At 47.6% G+C, this 22,735-nt stretch overlaps 1 protein-coding gene across 2 annotated transcripts in view; it reads left to right on the top strand.

The window, feature by feature from the left end:
• The window catches only part of LOC140384426 (ciliary microtubule associated protein 1A-like), a 77,609-nt gene that overhangs the window by 30,592 nt on the left and 24,282 nt on the right, over positions 1-22,735 (top strand). For both annotated transcript variants that reach the window (XM_072466113.1, XM_072466114.1), the window contains exons 3-5: positions 8,125-8,328; positions 9,318-9,419; positions 9,655-9,776. In XM_072466113.1, the coding sequence (XP_072322214.1) occupies positions 8,125-8,328; positions 9,318-9,419; positions 9,655-9,776 (428 nt within the window). The remainder of the gene's footprint in view (positions 1-8,124; positions 8,329-9,317; positions 9,420-9,654; positions 9,777-22,735) is intronic.

Genomic DNA, 22,735 nt, shown 5'->3' with positions numbered 1-22,735 from the left:
TAGGTGGGTGCTATTCAGGTCAATCTATATTTTCAAGTTATCCCCCGGTATAACCCATATCTTCATAGAAGAATGTTATCTCCTTACCACTTAGTAGCATCGATCCTGGGTCCCGCATTGCTAAGTAAGTAAAGTAGACTTTGTAATAACCACTGTTTCAGGTTAAAACTTTAATTTATTTTCTTATTATATTTTTTCTTTTAAAAGATGCAATCACTGTCTTTACAGAAAAGTAAAAAGATCTTCCTTCTGGATTCTCCTGGTTGGTTGAAAAGACCTTCGGGTCGACCTTGACAATCTCTCTTCGTTAGCTTTTGGTCTTCCTCAGATGGATTCGCTGTTCCGCTCGGTTTCTGTGCTCTATCCTTCCTATGACCGAGGGCAGCTATGAGAGCTGACTCTGCTGGCTGTCCCCAAGGGTTTATATTCTCCTTCTAGCAGTTATTAAGTTTATATGACATTATCGTAAAGTAACTTTATTTTACTCTTGATTGTACAAGGTACCTTTAATCTGAATTATTTCTAACACGACTATGTATTCATGTTGAGCATGACTTTCGCTCATCGAACTCTGATTACATTTTTTCCCTTGTGATGTTCAAAAGTGCTTTGATCCGAGAGGGGTGTTACATCTGGTTCCTGTCACTTCTAAAGTTGCTTTATTACCAAATAGTGCCCTTAGCTTGTCAGAACTCTGACTCCGATTTGGGGTTAACGCGTGTTCTTGTGGACACATTGTCCCCAGCTTCCCATATTCAACTGGTGTCAGCAGGATTTCACACCTAAACATTTGGCACCCAATTCAACTGAAGGTCCTAGCAATTCTTTTTTAGCTGCTTACTAAAATAATTAACTTCAAAGAAGGTGCGAAATATTGTTTTTTTCCATATAATTAAAGTCCAATCTACTGTGACTTAAAAGACATGCATCAGTTTTACAGCTTGAATAGTCACAAGCTGTTTTCTTAATGCCTGTTTGATAAAGGCTATCTGCATTTCAAAATCTTCTTTTGCAGCTGCTGTTAACCCTTTGTGGGATTTTTCCCTACATTTTCTCATGTACCCTTAGGTCAGGTTTTGCCAGACTTCCATGTTTCAAATGACATATTGTCCCATTTTTACTTTTACGCCCTACTTGGCATTTGAAACATAACTATATCTTTCGGTCAATTATCCCCCCATCCAATTGTACTGACTAACATATATCCCCGATCTTTGTCATTTGTATGTACATGTCGTGATTTTAAATTGTGCACCAAAATCCATTGTAAATTTATCCATATCTCAGACCAGTGTCGATAGACTCTTTTTTCGTTCTTTCCTCAAGTCCAATCACCGTGAACCATAGCTGTAGCTGCTCAGGAAGGGAACCCAATGGCTATATCCGTGTGTTCCACTACCTCCAAAGCATTTTACTTCCTTGGGTAGCAGCACCGTAGAAGCTTTCTCATGTCCCTTAGAAACAGCACACAGCTCAGTCCATCAGTAACCAAAAAGGTCTTTTGTCCATCACTGGCTGTCTAGTGTCCCATTTCTTCGTCATCCAAATTGCTTTACGTTTCTCATTGGAATGGTAAATTATGATATCATGTACTATCCACTGATTCCCTGGCTTCATCAATTTAAAAGGTTCAATAGATCCTGCTTCTATTCCTAACTTCCTCACATTGATGTCTAACATCGTTCTGAACCATGGACGTCTGCCAGCCCTAGTTTACATGAGGTAATAACTTTCTGCCAAATTTCCTTCAAATCCCCTTCTTCTGTTATCATTTCCCTTACCACATGAAGCGTATATTTGCAACATAATCCAACAGTAGTCGCAAAACCACCCCTAGAACATCAGTTGGCACATTTAATACATTCAACTTTTGGGGGACAACCCAATTGAATCCTCTTTCGTCACATCGAACCATCACTTTTTCTTCCTCCAAATAAATTCTCCAAATAAACTCTCCAAATAAACACAGTCAAAAAAAAAAGTCTTATCTTAACACATTGCTTATTACCTAACCACACAAATAGTTTGTGTGTTACAACTTTACATATTTTCAGCAGTTATCACAATTTCAACACTAAAAGATAAAGTACAATATCGACACATCCCTTCGTGGCTCTATCCGAGTGCTTTATGAGCCAGCACTTGGGACCAATAATTATTACATACAAAATATGGCGTGTTAACAACATCAATATTATTTGTGAGGTTGCGTGCAGTTAAATCACGAAAACACACTAAACTACCACCATTATACTTTGTTTATTTATCCCATGTTTACCCCCTGTATTAAAACATTCACACAGTTTAGAAAATTCCTCACTCTTGGTGATTGCTGATCAAGTTCTTGAACGGCACACAACCCCCATTATCATACATACATAACAGTCCCTAACAATTTACATGACATTTCTTCCTTAATAACTATTACAGCTCTCCAATGCAATATTGTTTGCTGCATTGGTTACAATTTTCCCACCGTGGCATCAAGCTGCAAATTTTAAAAAAAAACTATTGTCATAGTTGTGGGGGTTCCTCGTCAGTCGCTGCTGTCTGCCGAGACCCTTAACAACTCCACCGCGTAGTACGTGCCCCGTGGAGACCACAGATCATCTATCAACTGATGTCCAGGACACATGCCCAGTTAGAGATGTGTGACCGAAGATTTCACTGCTCAGTAATAATTTGATATTTTGATTTGTTTCTAACCCGTAAAGTTTTACTCCGGGCTCTGTCATTTAATTCTCTCAGATATGTAGCCAATTGTATAATTTTTCGTTCTTTCTGTTGAGTAATTTTATTGCAACATTTGCAACATAAGTTTTGACTTAATTTAAAACTTCCTAATTTCCAGAGCAATGTAGCGACTATTACTCCTACTTGTGGTTTTGTTTTGAAACGCATTTCCTATGTTAACTTGCCCTTTCTTGGGGTCCCATTGAGTACCATTAGTTTTCCCCGAATACTGTCTAAAAATTTTTAATTTATCTGATAAGTTTAGTACATAGCCCAGGCTGCTTGTAAGTGCTCCCCACATTTTAACCCATCTAGCCTACTCCTAGTCCTAGCTTTTTCCCTTCCTTCTTCAAACTTGATCCTTATTTTTCTCTGGAGTGTAGTCCTCTTTCTTCGTCCGAACAAGTATGTCTGTATTATTTTTTCCATCTGAAAAATCAAACGAACAGGTCAAGGGTGGAGAGGGCCCTATTCTTTAATTTGTATTTCCTATTTTTGTTTGGATACTCCAGAAGTGCCCTCTCCAGGACTTCCGGATTTCCTTTGCCATCATTTCTTTCTTTTTTCTTTTTTAACTGGTTTATTTTCCTTATCATTTATGTACATCATACAATTAAGACCTGTTAAGCCTCCTCCTTCTGTCATTGCACCCCTGAGTGAGATTCGAAGAATCTCAAACTCCTCCTCTTTTGCTCGCTCAGTGATCCAATCTGGTCGAAACCTTACCCTGATACATTTCGGGTATTGCTACTGCTTTTACTTCAATTTCTTTATTCCTGATTATGACAGGATCTTTATGAAAAGTAAGTTCCGAACATGACATTTTAACTCTATCATCTGTCCTATCAATGCTGCTAACGGGTTTTAATTCACTGTCTTCTCACCAATTGGGTCATGTATTTTAATTGTGATACAATTTATTTTGCTCCAGACACCGTGCTTCTCTAATTCAACTGTATGTCCACCCAGATTCTGAACGATCTTGTCTTTACATTTTACGGCTTCACTGATTACTTTGCCTGTGGTTTTAGTTGGTAGCTTCACCCAAACATCCTCTGGGTTGTCATTTGGTTTTAATATCTTAATTTTTCTTGCATCTGTTTTTTAAAAATCTTTCCCTGCCATCTGATTCTCATTTCCTGATACTGCAAGTAATCCTCCTAATCTAACTTCTGGTCTAATATCTTTATTCCCTAAAGCTCTTTCTGCCATGTATTTAACATTCTAAACATCATTTTTCCTGCTCCTGACTTTCTTGTGAATCATCGAGCACTAGGACGCTGATGGAGCTGTGCCGTGTCAATTTCAACACATTTAGTTTCGAAGTAATTTCCTGCACACAGCTCTGACTGCTGCCCAGTTAACTTCTTTATGTGTTTATGCTAAGACCAATTTAGTTCTGAACATACTGATTTATTACCTCATAATACTGAACACATTTCTGCCTGCCATTTATAACGTCTAATTGATGTGAAACTCGGTTTTGCAAAATACAACATTTTAAAAACTACAAACACCAAAGGATATTCACAAATCCTTATCAAACACACACTCATTTATCCACTGAGATCTTGGATCTCTATTCTGTAGGGTTTTAGGTACTCTAGCAAAAATTAAGACCCCTACGTTCTGATAAGTCTCTCTTATCCAGGAGTTTTTTTGCCTCTGTTAATTTCTTCCGCTCTTGTTTCATTGCTTCATCTCTCTTGAGAGCAAGAGGTTTACCCTAATTGCCATTTTTTGGATTTCTAACTTCTGTTCCTGGTTGTCCCTTTCAGGTGCACTCTGAAATTGTCCCTTCCTGAGAGTGCAGCATCCCCTCAGCACTGTCCCTCCTGAGAGTGCAGCACTCCCTCAGCACTGTCCCTCCCTGAGAGTGCAGCGTTCCCTCAACAATGTCCGTCCTGAGAGAGAAGCACTGCCTCAGTACTGCCCTTCCTGAGAGTGCAGCGCTCCCTCAACAATGTCCCTCCTGAGAGTGCAGAACTCCCTCTGCACTGTCCCTTCCTGAGAGTGCAGCACTCCCTCAGCACTGTCCCTCATGAGAGTGCAGCACTCCCTCAGCACGGTCCCTTCCTGAGAGTGCAGCACTCCCTCAGCACTGTCCCTCATGAGAGTGCAGCACTCCCTCAGCACTGTCCCTCATGAGAGTGCAACACTCCCTCAGCACTGTCCCTTCCTGAGAGTGCAGCACTCCCTCAGCACTGTCCCTCCGAGAGTGCAGCGCTCCCTGAACAATGTCCCTCCTGAGAGAGAAGCACTGCCTCAGTATTGCCCTTCTTCAGAGTGCAGCGCTCCCTCAGTACTGCCTCCCTGAGTGCAGCACTCCCTCAGCAATGTCCCTCCTGAGGGTGCAGCACTGTCCCTCCCTGAGAGTGCAGCATTCCCTCAACAATGTCCCTCCTGAGAGAGAAGCACTGCCTCAGTATTGCCCTTCTTGAGAGTGCAGCGCTCCCTCAGTACTGCCTCCTTGAGTGTAGCACTCCCTCATCAATGTCCCTCCTGAGGGTGCAGCACTCCCTCAGCACTGTCCCTCCCTGAGAGTGCAGCGCTCCCTCAGCACTGTCCCTCCCTGAGAGTGCAGCGTTTCCTCAGTACTGTCCCTCCTGAGAGTGCAGCGCTCCCTCAGTACTGTCCCTCCCTGAGAGTGCAGCACTCCCTTAGCACTGTCCCTCCTGAGAGTGCAGTGTCCCCTCAGTACTGCCCTTCCTGAGAGTGCAGCGCTCCTTCAACCATGTTTCTCCTGAGAGAGAAGCACTCCCTCAGCACTGTCCCTTCCTGAGAGTGCAGCGCCCCCTCAACAATGTCCCTCCTGAGAGTGCAGCACTCCCTGAATACTGTCCTTCCTGAGAGTGCAGCACTCCCTCAACAATGTCCCTCCTGAGAGTGCAGCACTCCCTGAATACTGTCCTTCCTGAGAGTGCAGCACTCCCTCAACAATGTCCCTCCTGAGAGTACAGCACTCCCTGAATACTGTCCTTCCTGAGAGTGCAGCACTCCCTCAACAATGTCCCTCCTGAGAGTGCAGCACTTCCTCAGCACTGGCCCTCCCTGAGAGTGCAGCGTTCCCTCAACAATGTCCGTCCTGAGAGAGAAGCGCTCCCTCAGTACTGTCCCTCCTGAGAGTCCAACGCTCCCTCAGCACTGTCCCTCCTGAGAGTGCAGCACTCCCTCGACAATGTCTCTCCTGAGAGGGAAGCGCTGCCTCAATACTGCCCTTCCTGAAAGTGCAGCACTCCCTGAATATTGTCCTTCCTGAGAGTGCAGCATCCCCTCATACTGTCCCTCCTGAGAGTGCAGCACTCCCTCAGCACTGTCCCTCCCTGAGAGTACAGCGCTCCCTCAACAATGTCCCTCCTGAGAGAGAAGCACTGCCTCAGTACTGCTCCTCCTTAGAGTGCAGCATCCCATAGCCTTGGCCCATAGCCTTGAATGTTAGGTGATGGGGAGAAACTGTTTCCAATGGCAGGAACGTTGGTAGCAAGAGGACACATGTCCAGGGTAATTTGCAATGGGGTGGGGGGAAGATGAGGAGAGAAATATTTTTGTACAGGGAGTTGTTAGGATTTGGAATGCAGTGCCTGAATGGGCGGTGGAAGCAGATTCAAGAGTAACTTGGAAAACAAAATTGGATAAATACCTGACAAGGAGAAAACTACAGGATGATGAGGAAGGATCACAGTGGAGCGGACGGTGCTTTCAAAGAGCCAGAACAGACATAACAAGCCAAATGCCTCCTTCTGTTCTGTATGATTCCACAAGTAGAATTTTTCTCATTGAGAGGATGTCTCAGTGACGAGGCCAAATCCATGCAGTCGCCAGCATGGGTGTTCAAGGGTGTTCCCGTCTTCAGCCAAGTAAAGTTTGACAGGGCAGCTGGTCAATAACAGGTGGCAGGCAGAGAAAATTCCAGCATGCCAAAGGAAGGTGCCATATTTAAAGTGCAGTTGGCAGCCTTTATATAAGTTGCACACATAGAGGGCATTGGAAGGGATGCAGACAAGGGAGGTTGAGCCGGAATAGCTAGAGTCAGAGGAAGGGTGACTCCAAAGTGCAACTTTGTCTACTTGGAGATGCTTCTGAAGGGGGCTAGGGAATGGAGAAGGATTCTGTTCCCAGAGGACAGGATGAGAAGGTCAATGAGCCTCACGAAAAAGGCAAGGCTGGAGGTGGCCCAAGAAAGTCAGCAGCCATGCAACCTGAATTTGACCTCAGCGTCAGGGTTTCTTCGCAATTTGAAAAATCCTGCCCATTGAGCAGAGTAAGCATAGTAAGAAATAGGAACATCTTGGGATAGAGGGTACAATTATTCATATTCAACATTTTTGATGGTAAAAATTCTAAACGTTTTCTCCTTTTTATCTACTGCCTAGTGTTTATTATTACATTGTGGTAAAGCTTGTCTCTCTTTTCACTTCTCCATAGTCATTATTATTAATTAATATGAGACCTTCCTATGACTCTGTTTAGAGGAAAAACACACCACGTTTAGTGCCACCAATGTTCAATGCAGATAAAGATTGACCTGCTTTGGACACCATGAAGTAGCCTGGAGTATATTAACAGCAAGTCTTTATTAACATAACTATGTACAATAGAAAGTACAGATATGGAGCGGACTCCATTCTCGGTCTTACCCAACTATGTCCATATCTAGGTTGGTTTTGGCTCTGCGTTAGGTGTTTCCTTATATTACTGTGTGGTACTCAGTCCCACATTAACCCTTTATGCACCAGACCCTTCTACTACAGATTTAGCACCTACCCCTTGCCCTACCAATGGTGGAGGTGGATGTGATGTGGGCAGATGTACCTTCAGGCAGAAAACTGAATAAGATTAATGTATTTGGAAACTCAGATTATGATTATGTGCAAGAGTGAAAAATGGATTCTAGCAAATCAGCAGTCCCCTCTATATGTCTCCATTTTTATTATCATTGACTTCAATGGGAATAAAATCCAACTGCCACTTGCAAACGTTAACAGACTCGGGAATAAATCCACCATGGCCCTGTAAAGGTTAAGAGATCCATTGATCCACAATGCCTTGTAACATAGAGCAGAATGATAATTGAGAAGTGGAACAGAAACCGCTCTCAGTCTCCAGGCCACTGCAACCAGCTTGTTCATACAACCCCCTTCCCTCTACCTCCATTCTCTTCACTCTGCCTATTCACCACTCTGCTCCTTCACTCCACCTCTCATCTCCTCCACTTTGCCTCTTCACTCTGTCCCATCCAACCTTCACCCTGCCTCTCTACCTCTTCCTCTATGTCACAATCTTCACTCTGCCTCTTCACCTCTTCACCCTATCTTGTCTCTTCTCTCCGCCTCTCCACTCCACCTCTCTGCCCCCAGCAGCCAGTTTCTGATACTATCGATATTTATCCAGGTTTCGTCCAGCATGATGCGACCAAGTACAAATCTCCAGCTTACAGCTTTGGAGTGACGCATGCCAGATTCACCGTGGACAGCTCACCAGGCCCAGCCTACCTCATCCCATCACTACTCACTAGGAAAGGCAAAGGCGGGACACCAGCTTACTCCCTCTATGGCAGACCAAAGGACATCAATCCATTCCAGACCCCGGGTCCAGGTAACCCTGCACCAGGAGTGAAGTATGAATACGATCACATTGCAGGATTTACAAAATTTGAAAATAATTGACAGTACAGAGTGAATGATAAGGCCAGTGTGGGCAGAAGGTGAGAAAGAGTTTCCAGTACACTAAAAAAGCTGAATGTTTCATTAATATTTAATTTTAAATACTCTTCAATTTCATAATTAATACGTTTTTAACATAACAAATGTAAAATGATGCTTAATTTCAGTATAAAACAAACCAAACAGCACACATCACCGAAATGTATCTCAATAAATCACATTCTACCATCTAACTCCCCCTTTCACAGACATTGTATCCCATCCAACTTGCCATCTCCTCTCTCTTTTTTAATACATTTACAGTACCTAATTCATTCAGTTTTTCTAATTAAGGGACAATTTAGCGTGGCCAATCCATCTATCCTACGAAACCCACGCAAACACAGGGAGAATATGCAAACTCCACACGGACAGTGACCCAGAGCTGGGATCGAACCTGGGACCTCAGCACCGTGAGGCAGCAGTGCTAACCACTGTGCCATCGTGCTGTCCCCCATCCCCTCTCACACACACTCAACCCCACCCAACCCCCCCCCATCCTTTCACTCACACAGACAAACTTTACCCCATCCAACACACCCTTTCAAAGAAATTGTACCTGATCCAACACCCCACCCTTTCACAGACAGACTGTATCCTATCTGACTCCCTCTCATTATAATACGGTGCTGACTGCCTCTCTCTGCCCCTGGCTGCAGTTCGGCCTGATTCCAGCCTTACCGATGGAACAATAATTCACTTGTGGAGAGACACAGCCAATGCTGCACATTACCAAGGAGTGTCCCCTCCACAGATTAAATGGCAGGCTAATCACCTTAAACACCACAAATGAGCTTGGCTTCAGGAAGTTGCATTTGCTAAATAATAACTAATGGAATTATATTTTTGACAGGTGTTAAATGTTGTCATGTCTTTGTACAGGTACCTATTCCCCGGAGAAGGCCGGGAAGTCAGCCTTCAGTGCGGCTCCTTCATTTTCCATTGCAGGGAGGACAAAAGGCTTCAGAACTGACCGGTCACCAGGTGTGGTCACTTTATTTGTCCTGTTACCATTAGCGGGACTGGGTTTAGTCACTCAGGGGTGTAGATTCTCACAGGACTAACACCTGTTTGTATATAATTGTCCTGGAAACAGATTAATTTGCTGACCTGTTTTGTTAGATTTTATCATTTTGCCACAGCAGAATTTCTTATTATTTAAATCCTTCTCCAGAGCAAATCCATCAATGAACAGAGTCTTAATTGTTTCTTCTTCCAGGTCCTGCGGCCTACCTACTGCCTTCCGTACTAGGCCCGAATGTTGTAAACAAATCGTCCTCCGCCAATTTCTCCCTCAGTGGACGAAATAAAATCGGCAGTTTCCACGAAGACTTCCAGAAGGTAACATCTGTTTACACCTGGTTCCGAGCAGCAATTTCACCTCAGCAACATCTGTTACTACCTGGTGTCAGAGTCTTGGCATGCCAGCAGTAATCTCAGCTCTATAATTCCCAAACCAACTTGTAGCAGTGCAGACCCACGCGTGGTTTGGGGGAATCACCATATACACCAAATAATTACTCCTATATCATTTGTTTGTAAGTTTATCAAAGGAATTATAAGATATGGGGCAAAGACATGTATATGGAGTTAGGATATAGATCAGTCATGATCTCAGTGAATGACAAAGCAAGCTTGATGGGCCGAATGGCCTCTTCCTGTTCATATGTTCCCGGGATGTGATTGTTATTGGCATGGCCGGCACATGCTTTTCTAAATTTAGAGTACCCAATTCATTTTTTCCAATTAAGGGGCAATTTAGCGTGGCCAATCCACCTAACCTGCACATCTTTGGGTTGTGGCGGCGAAACCCACACAAACACGGGGAGAATGTGCAAACTCCACACAGATAGTGACCCAGTGCCGGGAACGAACCTGGGACCTCGGCACCGTGAGGCAGCAGGGCTAATCCACTGTACCACCGTGAAGGCCGGCACTTATTGCCCATCCCTCGTTGCCCTTGAGAAGATGGTGGTGAGTCGTTTTCTTGAGCCACTGCAGTCCCATGTGATGTAGGTACACCGACAGTGCTGTTAGGGATGGAATTCCAGGATATTGGCCCAGTGACAGTGAAGGAACAGTGTATCATCCCAAGTCAGGATGGTGTGCGGCTCGGAGGTGATGATATTCCCATCACATCACAACATACAGTTCAATCTCAAGATAATGTTACGAGGTCCTGCTCTGAACTGGTCTCCAACTGGTCGACATGGAGCCTGAAACATAGTCATCGATAAGCACTGGACAGAAAATATGAGAATGCTCTGAAACTGGAACTAAAAGAAAAAGTGGCGGATGTGTAACTTTGAAGATTGTTGCACACGGTGGATAGCGTTTTGGCATCACATAATGTGTTGAGAGGGTTGTTAAGAAAGTGTACGGTATGTTAGCTTTTATTGGTAGAGGGATTGAGTTTCGGAGCCATGAGGTCATGTTGCAGCTGTACAAAACTCTGGTGCGGCCGCATTTAGAGTATTGCGTGCAATTCTGGTCGCCGCATTATAGGAAGGATGTGGAAGCATTGGAAAGGGTGCAGAGGAAATTTACCAGGATGTTGCCTGATATGGAGGGAAGATCTTATGAGGAAAGGCTGAGGGACTTGAGGCTGTTTTCATTAGAGAGAAGAAGATTAAGAGGTGACTTAATTGAGGCATACAAGATGGTCAGAGGATTGGATAGGGTGGACAGTGAGAGCCTTTTTCCTCGGATGGTGATGTCTAGCACGAGGGGACATAGCTTTAAATTGAGGGGAGATAGATATAAGACAGACATCAGAGGTAGGTTCTTTACTCAGAGAGTAGCAAGGGTGTGGAATGCCCTGCCTGCAACAGTAGTGGACTCGCCAACACTAAGGGCATTCAAATGGTCATTGGATAGACATATGGACGATAAGGGAATAGTGTAAATGGGCTTTAGAGTGGTTTCACAGGTCGGCGCAACATTCAGGGCTGAAGGGCCTGTACTGCGCTGTAATGTTCTATGTTCTATGGTCTATGTTTTAATTTTGTGCCATTGTGTGACAGGGCACAGGTTCCACTCCAGTGCCTCAACACATGGTTAAGTTTCTGATGGGGTGTGTTTCAGTCTTCTCCACAGAGAACGAGGCAAGCTGTCCCATTCTGTACAAGTCTCAGCATCCCATCCCATCCAAAGGTCACCATTCAGTCCTTTGCAGGACACTGAAGAGGTCAGGAAAGAGAAACACTGGCACAGGCCAGCTAGCTGACAGCATTGGGTTACAGCCGTTACCTTACAGTTAACCTACGTAAGGCTATGAAGAATTCTTTAAGACCTATCGAACGGTATCTAACACCCCACAACAGGAATGGGTAATGAGTCAGGATTGGACCTCCGGTGGTGCAATGTGAAAGGAAGACACCCATGAGGTGGTTCCCATTGGAAACCTGGTCTTTTAACCCTTTTTCCCGGCACCACGAGTCTTTAATTTACCCCCAAAAATCTTGAAAGTAACTGGGTAGAGTTCCCTCATCTCTGCAATGCCCTGGGGAGGCAAAGCCAGAAAAGAATCAGCCTGAATTTCGATGGCAGCCTCAGACTCTGAAGCCTCCCACGGATCAACTGGGGGTAAGCTGGTGATGGCAGCTTCTTCCCCAGCCACTCAACTATAGGCAAAAGCACTTAGCAAAGTTTTGACAGTTGAGCACGAGAAATATCAACAATGCTTGACTTTGGATGTTAAAAGATCAATCGAGGAGGCCTCGGCCCCTATTTGTTCAGCTCTCGAGATCACCAGCCAGACCGTCGCAGCACTAGAGGCCACAATCAAAAGCATGGAGACTACATTGTCTGACCATAGCAATCAGATCACCTCCTTGGAGTCCGACTTTGCCACTGTGAACAGGGCATTAACACCCAAGCAGAACGACCTGGAAAACAGATCCAGAAGACAAAATGTTTGTGTTATGGGGTTGCCGGAGGGTTGTAGGCCACACCCCTACTCAGTACTTCTCAGTACTTCCACAAAATGGTGCGTGAAAACGTACTTCCATCCCTCCCAGAATTAGACTGCGTCCACTGGCCGCTTCAACCCAAGCCTCACTCTGGAGATCCTCCTTGTGCAGTATTCGCAAGGGTTCACAGCTTGAAGGTGCAAGAGAACATCGGGATTTAACATGGGAAGGCCACGCTATCAGATTATACCAGAACATGAGTGTAGACCTAGCCAAGAAAAGGGCCGCCTTTAACAAAGTGAAAATTTCCTTGTATAAGAATGGAGTCAACCTCTGGATGATTTATCCAACCTGCCTTCAGGTAACAGTCTGTGCAAAATACTATTTTTTTGACTTACCGGAAGGTGCAGACTCCTTTGTCCAGAAGCACAATTTGTACTCTGTTTAATCTGATCGACGGCTCATTGTATGGGCGCATTCTTGATGACCATAGTTATATTCGAGGGATTTCTACTGTTCGCTTCTTACAATAACCTATTTTCTTTCTTTTCATTATAACCATTTGGCGTGACTTCCAGTCGCCCTCGTGGCTCTCTAAGTTAAATAAGTTTTTACTCCCCAGTTGGGAGGCTCCCTGCTAACAAGGTGTGTTACTTAACGGAGTGATATTCTGCAGTTCAGTTTTTAAAGTGAGCCTAGAATTTGTGTTGAGTTCTGTTATTTGTAGGTTTGAGGTTAAGTTATTGTTTTCCACTGTTCCATTTGTTTGTGGGTGTGATTATGCTTGACTGTGATGGTGTATTTGGGTTGGGGGGGGGAGGGGAGTGGGGTGGGGACCTGCTGGCTTCTCTTGACTTGGCTCGGTGGTCATCTTGGGTTGGTCTTCTGGTTTTATCTTCTCAGTGCCCGTTGTTTAACATCCACCCTTGGCAATGGTCGACTCCGGTTTGCCTGATAGCGGGAGACCTCCAATCCGACTGATTACCTGGAACATTAGGGTTTTTAATGGCCCTGTAAAATGAGAAAGAGCATTCGCGCATCTAAAGAGCCTAAATTCGGATTTTGTTTGTGCAAGAAACCCATTTCCATATTAAAGATCAGACCAGGCTGGCAAAGGATGGGTTAGGCAAGTGTTTAATTGTTTTTAATAACGGGGTCAGGGGCACGGTGACTTTAATCAACAAAAGAGTCCAATTCTCCTCATCCCAGATTGTGGCTGACCCAAATGGTTGACATGTAATAGTATGCGGCTCCCTATTGAATACCCCAGTAGTTCTGGTCAACTAATTGGGGTGATACAAATTTGTCCCTAATTGGGATCTTACGAATGACATCGAGTCTTTGTTATCTTCTCTCCTCAACCTCGACAGGGGCAGCACGGTAGCATTGTGGATAGCACAAATGCTTCACAGCTCCAGGGTCCCAGGTTCGATTCCGGCTTGGGTCACTGTCTGTGCGGAGTCTGCACATCCTCCCCGTGTGTGCGTGGGTTTCCTCCGGGTGCTCCGGTTTCCTCCCACAGTCCAAAGGTGTGCGGGTTAGGTGGTGGATTGGCCATGCTGAATTGCCCTTAGTGGCCAAAATTGCCCTTAGTGTAGGGTGGGGTTACTGGGTTATGGGGATAGGGTGGAGGTGTTGACCTTGGGTAGGGTGCTCTTTCCAAGAGCCGGTGCAGACTCGATGGGCCGAATGGCCTCATTCTGCACTGTAAATTCTATGGACACACACCATCTTATTTTATGAGGTGACCTGAACTGTGTTCTGAACCCAAAATTGGATCGCTCAAAACTCATAATCATTTCTCTCATCGGGGGTGGCGGGCGCGGTGGTGTATGCCCCTGGCATTTGTTTTTACATCCGAATGACAGGGATTTCTCCTTTTTCTCATGTTCACCATGTGTACTTTTGCATTGATCTTTACATTCTAGATAGTGCTCTCCTCCCATCGGTTGTGGCAGCTGAGTACTCTCTGACCACGCCCCACACTTTGTTGATCTGTTGCTGGAGTCTGGCCGCACACAATGGCCACCCTGGAGGTTAGATACTACTTTGCTGGCTGCTAAAACTTTTTGGGAGCACCTGCCCACCTCTATTTACGACTACATTAAATAGATTCAACTCCATCTGCCCTTCCACGCTGTGGGAGGGTAGTAAGGTTGTTCTCAGGAGGGAAATTATTTCTCAAAGCGCACATGTGCTAAAGATGAAAAATTCAGAACAACAGAAGCTGGTGGACTCCATTTTAGACGTAGATCACCGGTTCTCACAACACACTGGAATGATATGCAAGCAGACAAAAGTTGCAGACCACCAATAAGGCCGTATGACTGCTACAGCGCTCCAGGGATACTTTCTACCAATACGGCCAATAGTCTTTTAACACACCAACCTAAATGCAAAGCAGCCTCCTGAGAAATCCCCCAGATACTCAACCTGGGCAGCAACCTCATTTCCGCCCCTCTCCAGGTCAGTGCGGCTTTTACATCCAACTACTGTGACCTGTATAGATCTGAGCCTCCTGCAGACAAGTTGATATCGGTTGATTTTCTGAAGAGCCTGCCCATCCCATCTATTGAAACAGTCAAGAGTTGTGACCTGGGCTCCCCATTACGACCCAACAAGATTTTAAAATGCACTGGTCGAATGCAGGCTGGTATGGCCTCTGGTGCGGCCGGCTTTCCAATCGAGTTTTATAAGAAATTCTCGGAATAACTTACACCCTTGTTGTTAGATATATTCAACGACTCCCTATCTTGCGGTTCATTGCCTCCAACCCTTACTCAAGTCTCTACTTCATTGCTCCTAAGGACAATGACCCGACCGAGTGCAGTTCATACTGATCCATCTGGCTCTTACACGCAGATTTAAGCTGCTTCCTAAGGTTCCGGTGCTCTGGTCGGAATCTTGCCTTCCAAGCATAATTTCAGAGGACCAAGCAGGCTTTGTAAAGGGCCGCCAGTTATCAGCTAATATATGTCGGTGTTTGAATGTTATACTTTCACCCTCCCCTGCACCCGAGCCAGAGGTGATAGTATCTATAGGCGCAGAGAAAGCATTTGACAGGGTAGAATGGGACTATGTTATAGGCAAGGGTTTAGAGAACCCTAAAGTGTATCATGGAGTTCACCTAACCCACAACTTTTACTCGATTGTGGTATGGGGAGCACATGTCCCACTCTACAGGTGTGGTGCAGCAGACATCTAACATATTTTTTAAAGCAAAACAATGTTTATTCTATGAACTCAAGTTAACCTTTTTAAAAACATAGAGTGAACATCTTAGCAACCATCAATTCAAATACAGCCCCCAAAGAATACAACACTAAGTAATCCTTAATCTTTTCTTTTAACATCCATAAGACATTTAAAAAAAACTTTTAACAAAAGCACATCAGGTTTAAATTCACTACTGAGAACAGTTATCACTCTGAATTCACCAAATGATCAAGAGATAGTCTTTGCATGGCAGAGAGAACAACATTACACCTTCTGTGGCTGACTGCAGCTCCAACACTGAAACGAAACCCAAAAAAACACAGACACACCCAAGCTTTCTCTCAAAGTGAAACTAAAAGCTGACAGACAGCCCAGCTCCACCCACACACTGACATCACTGCAGTAATAAACACCCATTTCTTAAAGGTACACCCACTACAGTTATTCTATAAAAACACCCATTACTTAAAGGTACTCTCAGATGACACCTCCCCCCAAGAAAAAAAAATAAACCATCAACTTCAAGATGGTTTTATTTTTCACCTTTTCACTATCCTTTAAGAAATGCACACAGTAAATATACATTTTTGTTTCAAAAAAACCAACACATGCAAACAGGTATAATAATATAGTCCATTTTTGTTCTTCCGCCAACTGGAATCCCTCTCGATTGACAGTCTCTTTGAACAAGAAGGTCTCTGCACGATCCTCCATTTTTCTACGCCTCGGCATGTCTCTTTAAAGTCAGATACTTTAGTTCAATCTTTTTTTTAAAGAAATATTTTTATTCAAATTTTTACATATTTTCAACAAACATTACAGAAAAAAGAAAAACAAAGAACACATAAATAAACATCTTACAACTACATCCCGAATTCCCCCAATATACAAACCCCCTTTAAGCAATAATAAACACTGTAGAAAACACAATGTACACCCCCCTCCCCCCCCCGGGTTGTTGCTGCTGCTGACCACCTCCTAACGCCCCGCTAGAAAATCTAGGAACGGTTGCCCCGCCTGAAGAACCCTTGCACAGACCCCCTCAAGGCAAATTTTACCCTTTCCAATTTAATGAACCCTGCCATGTCGCTGATCCAGGCTTCCACGCTCGGGGGCCTCGCATCCTTCCACTGCAGCAGAATCCTCCGCCGGGCTACCAGGGACGCAAAGGCCAGAATATCGGCCTCTTCCGCCTCCTGCACTCCCGGCTCATCCGATACCCCAAATAGTACTAACCCCCAGCTCGGCTTAACCCGGGTGTTCACCACCTTAAACATCGTCCTCACAATACCCCTCCAGAACCCATCCAGCGCCGGGCACGCCCAGAACATGTGGGTGTGATTTGCCGGGCTCCCCAAGCACCTCCCACACCTGTCTTCCACCCCAAAGAACCTGCTCAGCCTCGCCCCTGTCATATGCGCTCTGTGAAGAACCTTAAATTGTATCAGGCTAAGCCTGGCGCAAGAGGAGGAAGAATTAACGCTACCCAGGGTGTCCACCCACGTACCCTTGTCTATCTCCTCCCCAAGCTCCTCCTCCCATTTACCCTTTAGCTCCTCCACCGAGGTCTCCTCCATCTCCTGGTAGATCGCCAAGACCCTGCCCTCTCCAACACACACCCCAAGAGCACCATATCCTGGATCCTGAGTGCTGGAAGCAGCGGGAACTCCCTCACCTGCCGTCTTACAAACGCCCTTACCTGCATGTACCTGAAGGCATTCCCGGGGGGAAGCCCAAATTTTTCCTCCAGCGCCCAAGCTCGCAAACGTCCCTTCTAAAAACAGGTCCTCCATCCTTCTAATTCCTGCCCTGTGCCAGCTCAGGAACCCTCCATCCATTCTCCCCAGGACGAACCGATGGTTCTCCCGGATCGGGGACCAAACTGAAGCCTCTGCCTCACCCTTGTGGCGCCTCCACTGCCCCAAATTTTCAAAGTCGCCGCCACCACCGGACTCGTGGTGTACCTAGTCGGCGGGAGCGGCAGCGGTGCTGTCACCAGTGCTCCCAGACTCGTGCCCACACAAGATGCCATCTCCATCCTCTTCCACGCCGCCCCCTCCCCTGCCATTACCCACTTGCGTATCATCACCACATTGGCAGCCCAGTAATACCCACACAGATTAGGTAACGCTAACCCTCCTCTGTCCCTACTCCGCTCCAGAAACACCCTTCTCACCCTCGGGGTCTTTTTCGCCCACACGAATCCCATGATGCTCCTACTGACCCGCTTAAAAAAGGCCTTAGGGATCAGGATGGGGAGGCACTGGAATATAAAAAGGAACCTCGGGAGCACCATCATCTTCACCGACTGTACTCTACCCGCCAAGGAGAGTGGCAGCATATCCCACCTTTTAAACTCCTCCTCCATCTGCTCCACCAGCCTCGTCAAGTTGAGCTTGTGTTGGGCCCCCCAGCTCCTGGCCACCTGGATCCCCAGATACCGAAAACTCCTTTCCGCCCTCTTCAGTGGAAGCTCGTCTATCCCCCTTCCCTGGTCCCCTGGGTGTACCACGAAGAGCTCACTCTTCGCCACGTTGAACTTATACCTGGAAAAGTCCCCAAACTCCCTGAGGATCGGTATCACCTCCGGCATCCCCCCCCCCACTGGGTCCGCCACATACAGTAACAGGTCATCGGCGTACAACGAAACCCGGTGTTCCTCCCCCCGCCCCCCCCGGACCAGCCCACTCCAGTTCCTGGACTCCCTTCGAGCCATAGCCAAAGACTCAATTGCCAATGCAAATAGCAAGGGGGATAGGGGACACCCCTTCCTCGTCCCCCGGTACAGCCAAAAGTATGCCGACCTCCTCCGATTCGTGGCCACACTCGTCACCGGGGCATCGTAAAGTAGCCTAACCCAACTAATGAACCCCTCCCCGAACCCAAACCTCCTCAACACTTACCAGAGGTACCCCCACTCCACCCTATCGAAGGCCTTCTCCGCGTCCATCGCCGCCACTATCTCCGCCTCCGCCTCCACTGCAGGCATCATGATTACATTAAGGAGCCTCCGCACATTGGTATTCAGCTGCCTTGCCTTAACAAAACCCGTCTGGTCCTCGTGAATTACCCCTGGGACACAGTCCTCAATTCTGGTAGCCAACACCTTCGCGTCCACGTTGAGGAAAGAGATTGGCCTATACGACCCACACTGTAATGGGTCCTTGTCCCGCTTCAAGATCAGCGAAATCAGCGCCCTGGACATCGTCGGGGTAGGGCCCCCCTCCCTCGCCTCATTGAAAGTCCTCACTAATAGAGGGCCCAGCAGGTCCATGTACCTCCGGTAAAATTCCACCGGGAACCCATCTGGCCCCGGTGCTTTCCCCGCCTGCATACTCCCCAGCCCCTTAGTCAGCTCCTCCAGCCCTACCGGTGCCCCAAGCCCAGCCACCTGCTCCTCCTCTACCCTCGGGAACCTCAGTCGATCCAAAAATCGACGCATCCCCCCCCCATCTCCGTCGGGGGCTCAGACCTATACAGTCCCTCATAAAAGTCACTAAATACCCCATTTATTCCCACCGCACTCCATGTTCCCCCCTTTATCGCTAACTCCTCCAATGTCCCTCGCTGCCTCCCGCTTCCGAAGCTGGTGTGCCAACATCCGGCTAGCCTTCTCCCCGTACTTATACACCGCCCTTGCGCTTTCCTCCACTGCACCTCTGCCTTCTTGGTGGTCAACAGGTCAAACTCGGCCTGGAAGCTTCGTCGCTCCTTGAGTAGTCCCTCCTCGGGGACCTCTGCATACCTCCTATCCACCCTTAAAATCTCCCCCACCAATCGCTCCCTCTCTCTCCTCTCCTTCTCCTTGTGGGCCCTAGTGGAGATTAGCTCTCCCCTAATCACCGCCTTCAGCACCTCCCAGACCACCCCCACCTGCACCACCCCATTATCGTTAGTCGCTAGATAGCTTTCAATACACCCCCGGATCCGCCCGCTCACCTCCTCCGGGGGTGTATTGGGCATGGTCTGAGATGGCTATGGCCGAATACTCCGTGCCCTCCACTTTCGGAATTAGTGCCCTGCTCATAACGAAGAAGTCTATCCGAGAGTAGGCTTTATGGACGTGGGGAAAAAAAGAAAATTCCCTGGCCCCCGGCATGACAAACCTCCATGGGTCCACTCCTCCAATCTGGTCCATACACCCCCTCAGCACCTTGGCCGCCGCCGGCCTCTTACCCGTCCTGGATCTGGAGCGGTCCAGTGCTGGATCCAGTACCGTGTTGAAGCCCCCCCATTATCAAGCTCCATGCCTCCAGGTCCGGAATCCGGCCCAACATGCGCCGCATAAATCCGGCATCGTCCCAGTTTGGGGCATACACATTCTCCAAGACCACCCACACTCCCTGCAACTTACCACTCACCATCACATACCTACCTCCATTGTCTGCCACGATGTTCAGCGCCTCAAACGACACCCGCTTCCCCACCAAAATCGCCACCCCTTGATTCTTTGCGCCCAACCCCGAGCGGAAAACCTGCCCGACCCACCCCTTTCTCAGCCTAACCTGATCTGCCACCCTCAAATGAGTCTCCTGGAGCATAACCACATCTGCCTTCAGTCCCTTCAGGTGCGCGAACACACGGGCCCTCTTGACCGGCCCGTTCAGGCCTCTCACATTCCAAGTTATCAGCCGGATCGGGGGGCTTCCCGCACGCAGCCCCCCCCCCTCCCCGCCGATTAGCCATCCCCTTTTCTAGGCCAGCCACGTGCCCGTGCCTCCCGCACTCTCCATCCCCCCCAGCGGCAGACCCCCGCCCTGACTCTCTCTCTGAGCTCCAGCTCACCTTTGGCCAATGCAGCAGCAACCCAGTTCCCCCCTCCCCCTCCCCCCCTATTTCCCCCCTAGCTGCGTTGCTCCCCCCATAGCAGTCCCGTAAGTCAGCTGACTCCTGCTGACCCCGGCCAGTCCCGCCACTCCATCAACACCCCAGTGTGGTAGTCTCCCCCCATCCCCCTCCTGTCCATCAGCGGGCGCTCCTCCCCAACACCGCCCTTGACCACCGGCCCTGCCCCCTTCCTTCCCTAGCGCAGGAAAAAGCCCGCGCTTTCCATCCACCCGGCCCCGCCCTCTCTGGCGCATCTCCCTTTTGCGGCCTAATCCCAGCTCCCCCACCTCGGGCCTCCCATCTACCCTCCCTCCAACGGGGCCCCGTCCTTCCAACCACCGACGCCCACACTCTCACAAAACCCCCCCTTCGAACCAATTCACCCTACACCACCCAGCACCCAAGGAAACAATACAGAACAGAACAGAACATCCCCCAACATCTCCCAAAGCACAGTAACCACAGTAACCACAGTAGCCCCCCGCAACCTCCCCTCACAACCGACCCTCAGTCCGTGTCCAGCCTTTCGGCCTGAATAAAGGTCCACGCCTCCTCCGGCGTCTCAAAGTAATGGTGCCGGTCCTTAAACGTGACCCACAGTCGCATCCTGAATTTCACCCCCTTCCGTTGCAGAACCGCCTTAGCCCGATTGTACCCGGCCCTCTTCTTGGCCACCTCCGCGCTCCAGTCCTGGTACATACGGACTTCTGCATTCTCCCACCTGCTGCTCCGCTCCTTTTTTGCCCATCTTAGGACACACTCCCTGTCCATCAAGCGGTGGAACCGCATCAATACCGCGGCAGCTCGTTAGACTTGGGCCTCCTCGCCAGGACTCGGTGGGCCCCATCCAGCTCCAGGGGCCTTGGGAAGGCACCCGCGCCCATCAACGTGTTCAGCATCGTGACCACATATGCTCCAGCATCTGACCCCTCCACTCCCTCCGGGTGACCCACAATCCGCAGATTCTTCCTCCTCGACCGATTCTCTATGTCCTCAAACTTCTCCTGCCATTTCTTATGCAGCGCCTCGTGCGCCTCCACCTTCACCGCCAGGCCCAATATCTCGTCCTCATTCTCCGAGGCCTTCTGCCGCACCTCCCGGATCGCCGCCCCTTGGGCCTTCTGGGTCTCGACCAACTTGTCGATCGAAACCTTCATCGGCTCCAGCAGCTCTGCTTTCAATTCCGTGAAGCAGCACTTGAGAAACTCCTGCTGCTCTTGCGACCACTGCGCCCACACTGCCTGGTCTCCACCCGCCGCCATCTTGGCTTTCCTTCCTAGCTCTTTTCGCTGCACCAGAATTACTTTTTTCACCGCTCCACTCCTGGTCCAATCCATACGGTGTGGGGGAAATCATACTGTCACCTTCCCACACTGGGAACCGTCGAACAAATGCTGCTGGGGCCCCTCAAAAGAGCCCAAAAGTCAATTTCTGGCGGGAGCTACCGAACGTGCGACTTAGCTCAGCATAGTCACAACCGGAAGTCCTTTAGTTCAATCTGATCACAAAGTCCCTTGTAATTCCTCAACTTAGGAGCATTGGTTATCACAGCTTTCAGGCAGTCAGATGTCTGTTGCACCTCCGCTGTCCACTGAAAGTTTTGACGTTTCTTCAGCAAGTCCATCAGTGGACTCATGCCAAGAAATCACATTATTTCCCTTTGTGTCGAGGGTATTGGAAACTGCCCAATAACTTTTGGTTTCACATCCCGTGGGACCATTTGACTCTGTCCAATTGTATGGCCAAGGAAAGTGACTTGGGCTTTTCCAAATTCACTTTTGGCTAGATTTATCACCAAACCCGCCTCCTGAAGTCAGTCGAATAACTCCATCAGATGTTTTTAATGTTCTTTCCATGTCTGGCAAAAAATGACCGGATCGTCGATGTATACCGCACAATTGGGTAATCCTGAAACGACTTTGTTAGTTAACTGTTGAAATGTGGCTGGGGCGTTTTTCATGCCAAATGGCATAACTTTGAATTGGTATATACCATCTGGAGTCACAGAAGCTGAAATCTCCTTCGCCCTTTCGGATAAAGGTACCCGCCAGTAACCTTTAAGGTAAATCCAGTTTGGAAATAAAAGCTGATTGTCCCACTTTTTCAATGCAATTCTCCAAACGTGAGATAGGATAAGAGTCCGTTCTTGTAACTGCATTAACCTTTCTATAGTCCACGCACAACCGTTGGGTACCGTCTGGTTTAGGTACCATCATTATGGGTGAGCTCCATTGGCTGCAACCCACTTCAATTATGCCATTTTGAAGCATTCTCACAATCTCTTTGTTAACCTGTGGCAATTTTAAAGGGTTAAGTCTATATGGATGCTGTTTGATTGGAACAGCC

This window comes from Scyliorhinus torazame, chromosome 10 (assembly GCF_047496885.1).
Source record: "Scyliorhinus torazame isolate Kashiwa2021f chromosome 10, sScyTor2.1, whole genome shotgun sequence".
Taxonomy (NCBI): domain Eukaryota; kingdom Metazoa; phylum Chordata; class Chondrichthyes; order Carcharhiniformes; family Scyliorhinidae; genus Scyliorhinus; species Scyliorhinus torazame.
This window is presented reverse-complemented; position numbering and strand designations above follow the sequence as displayed.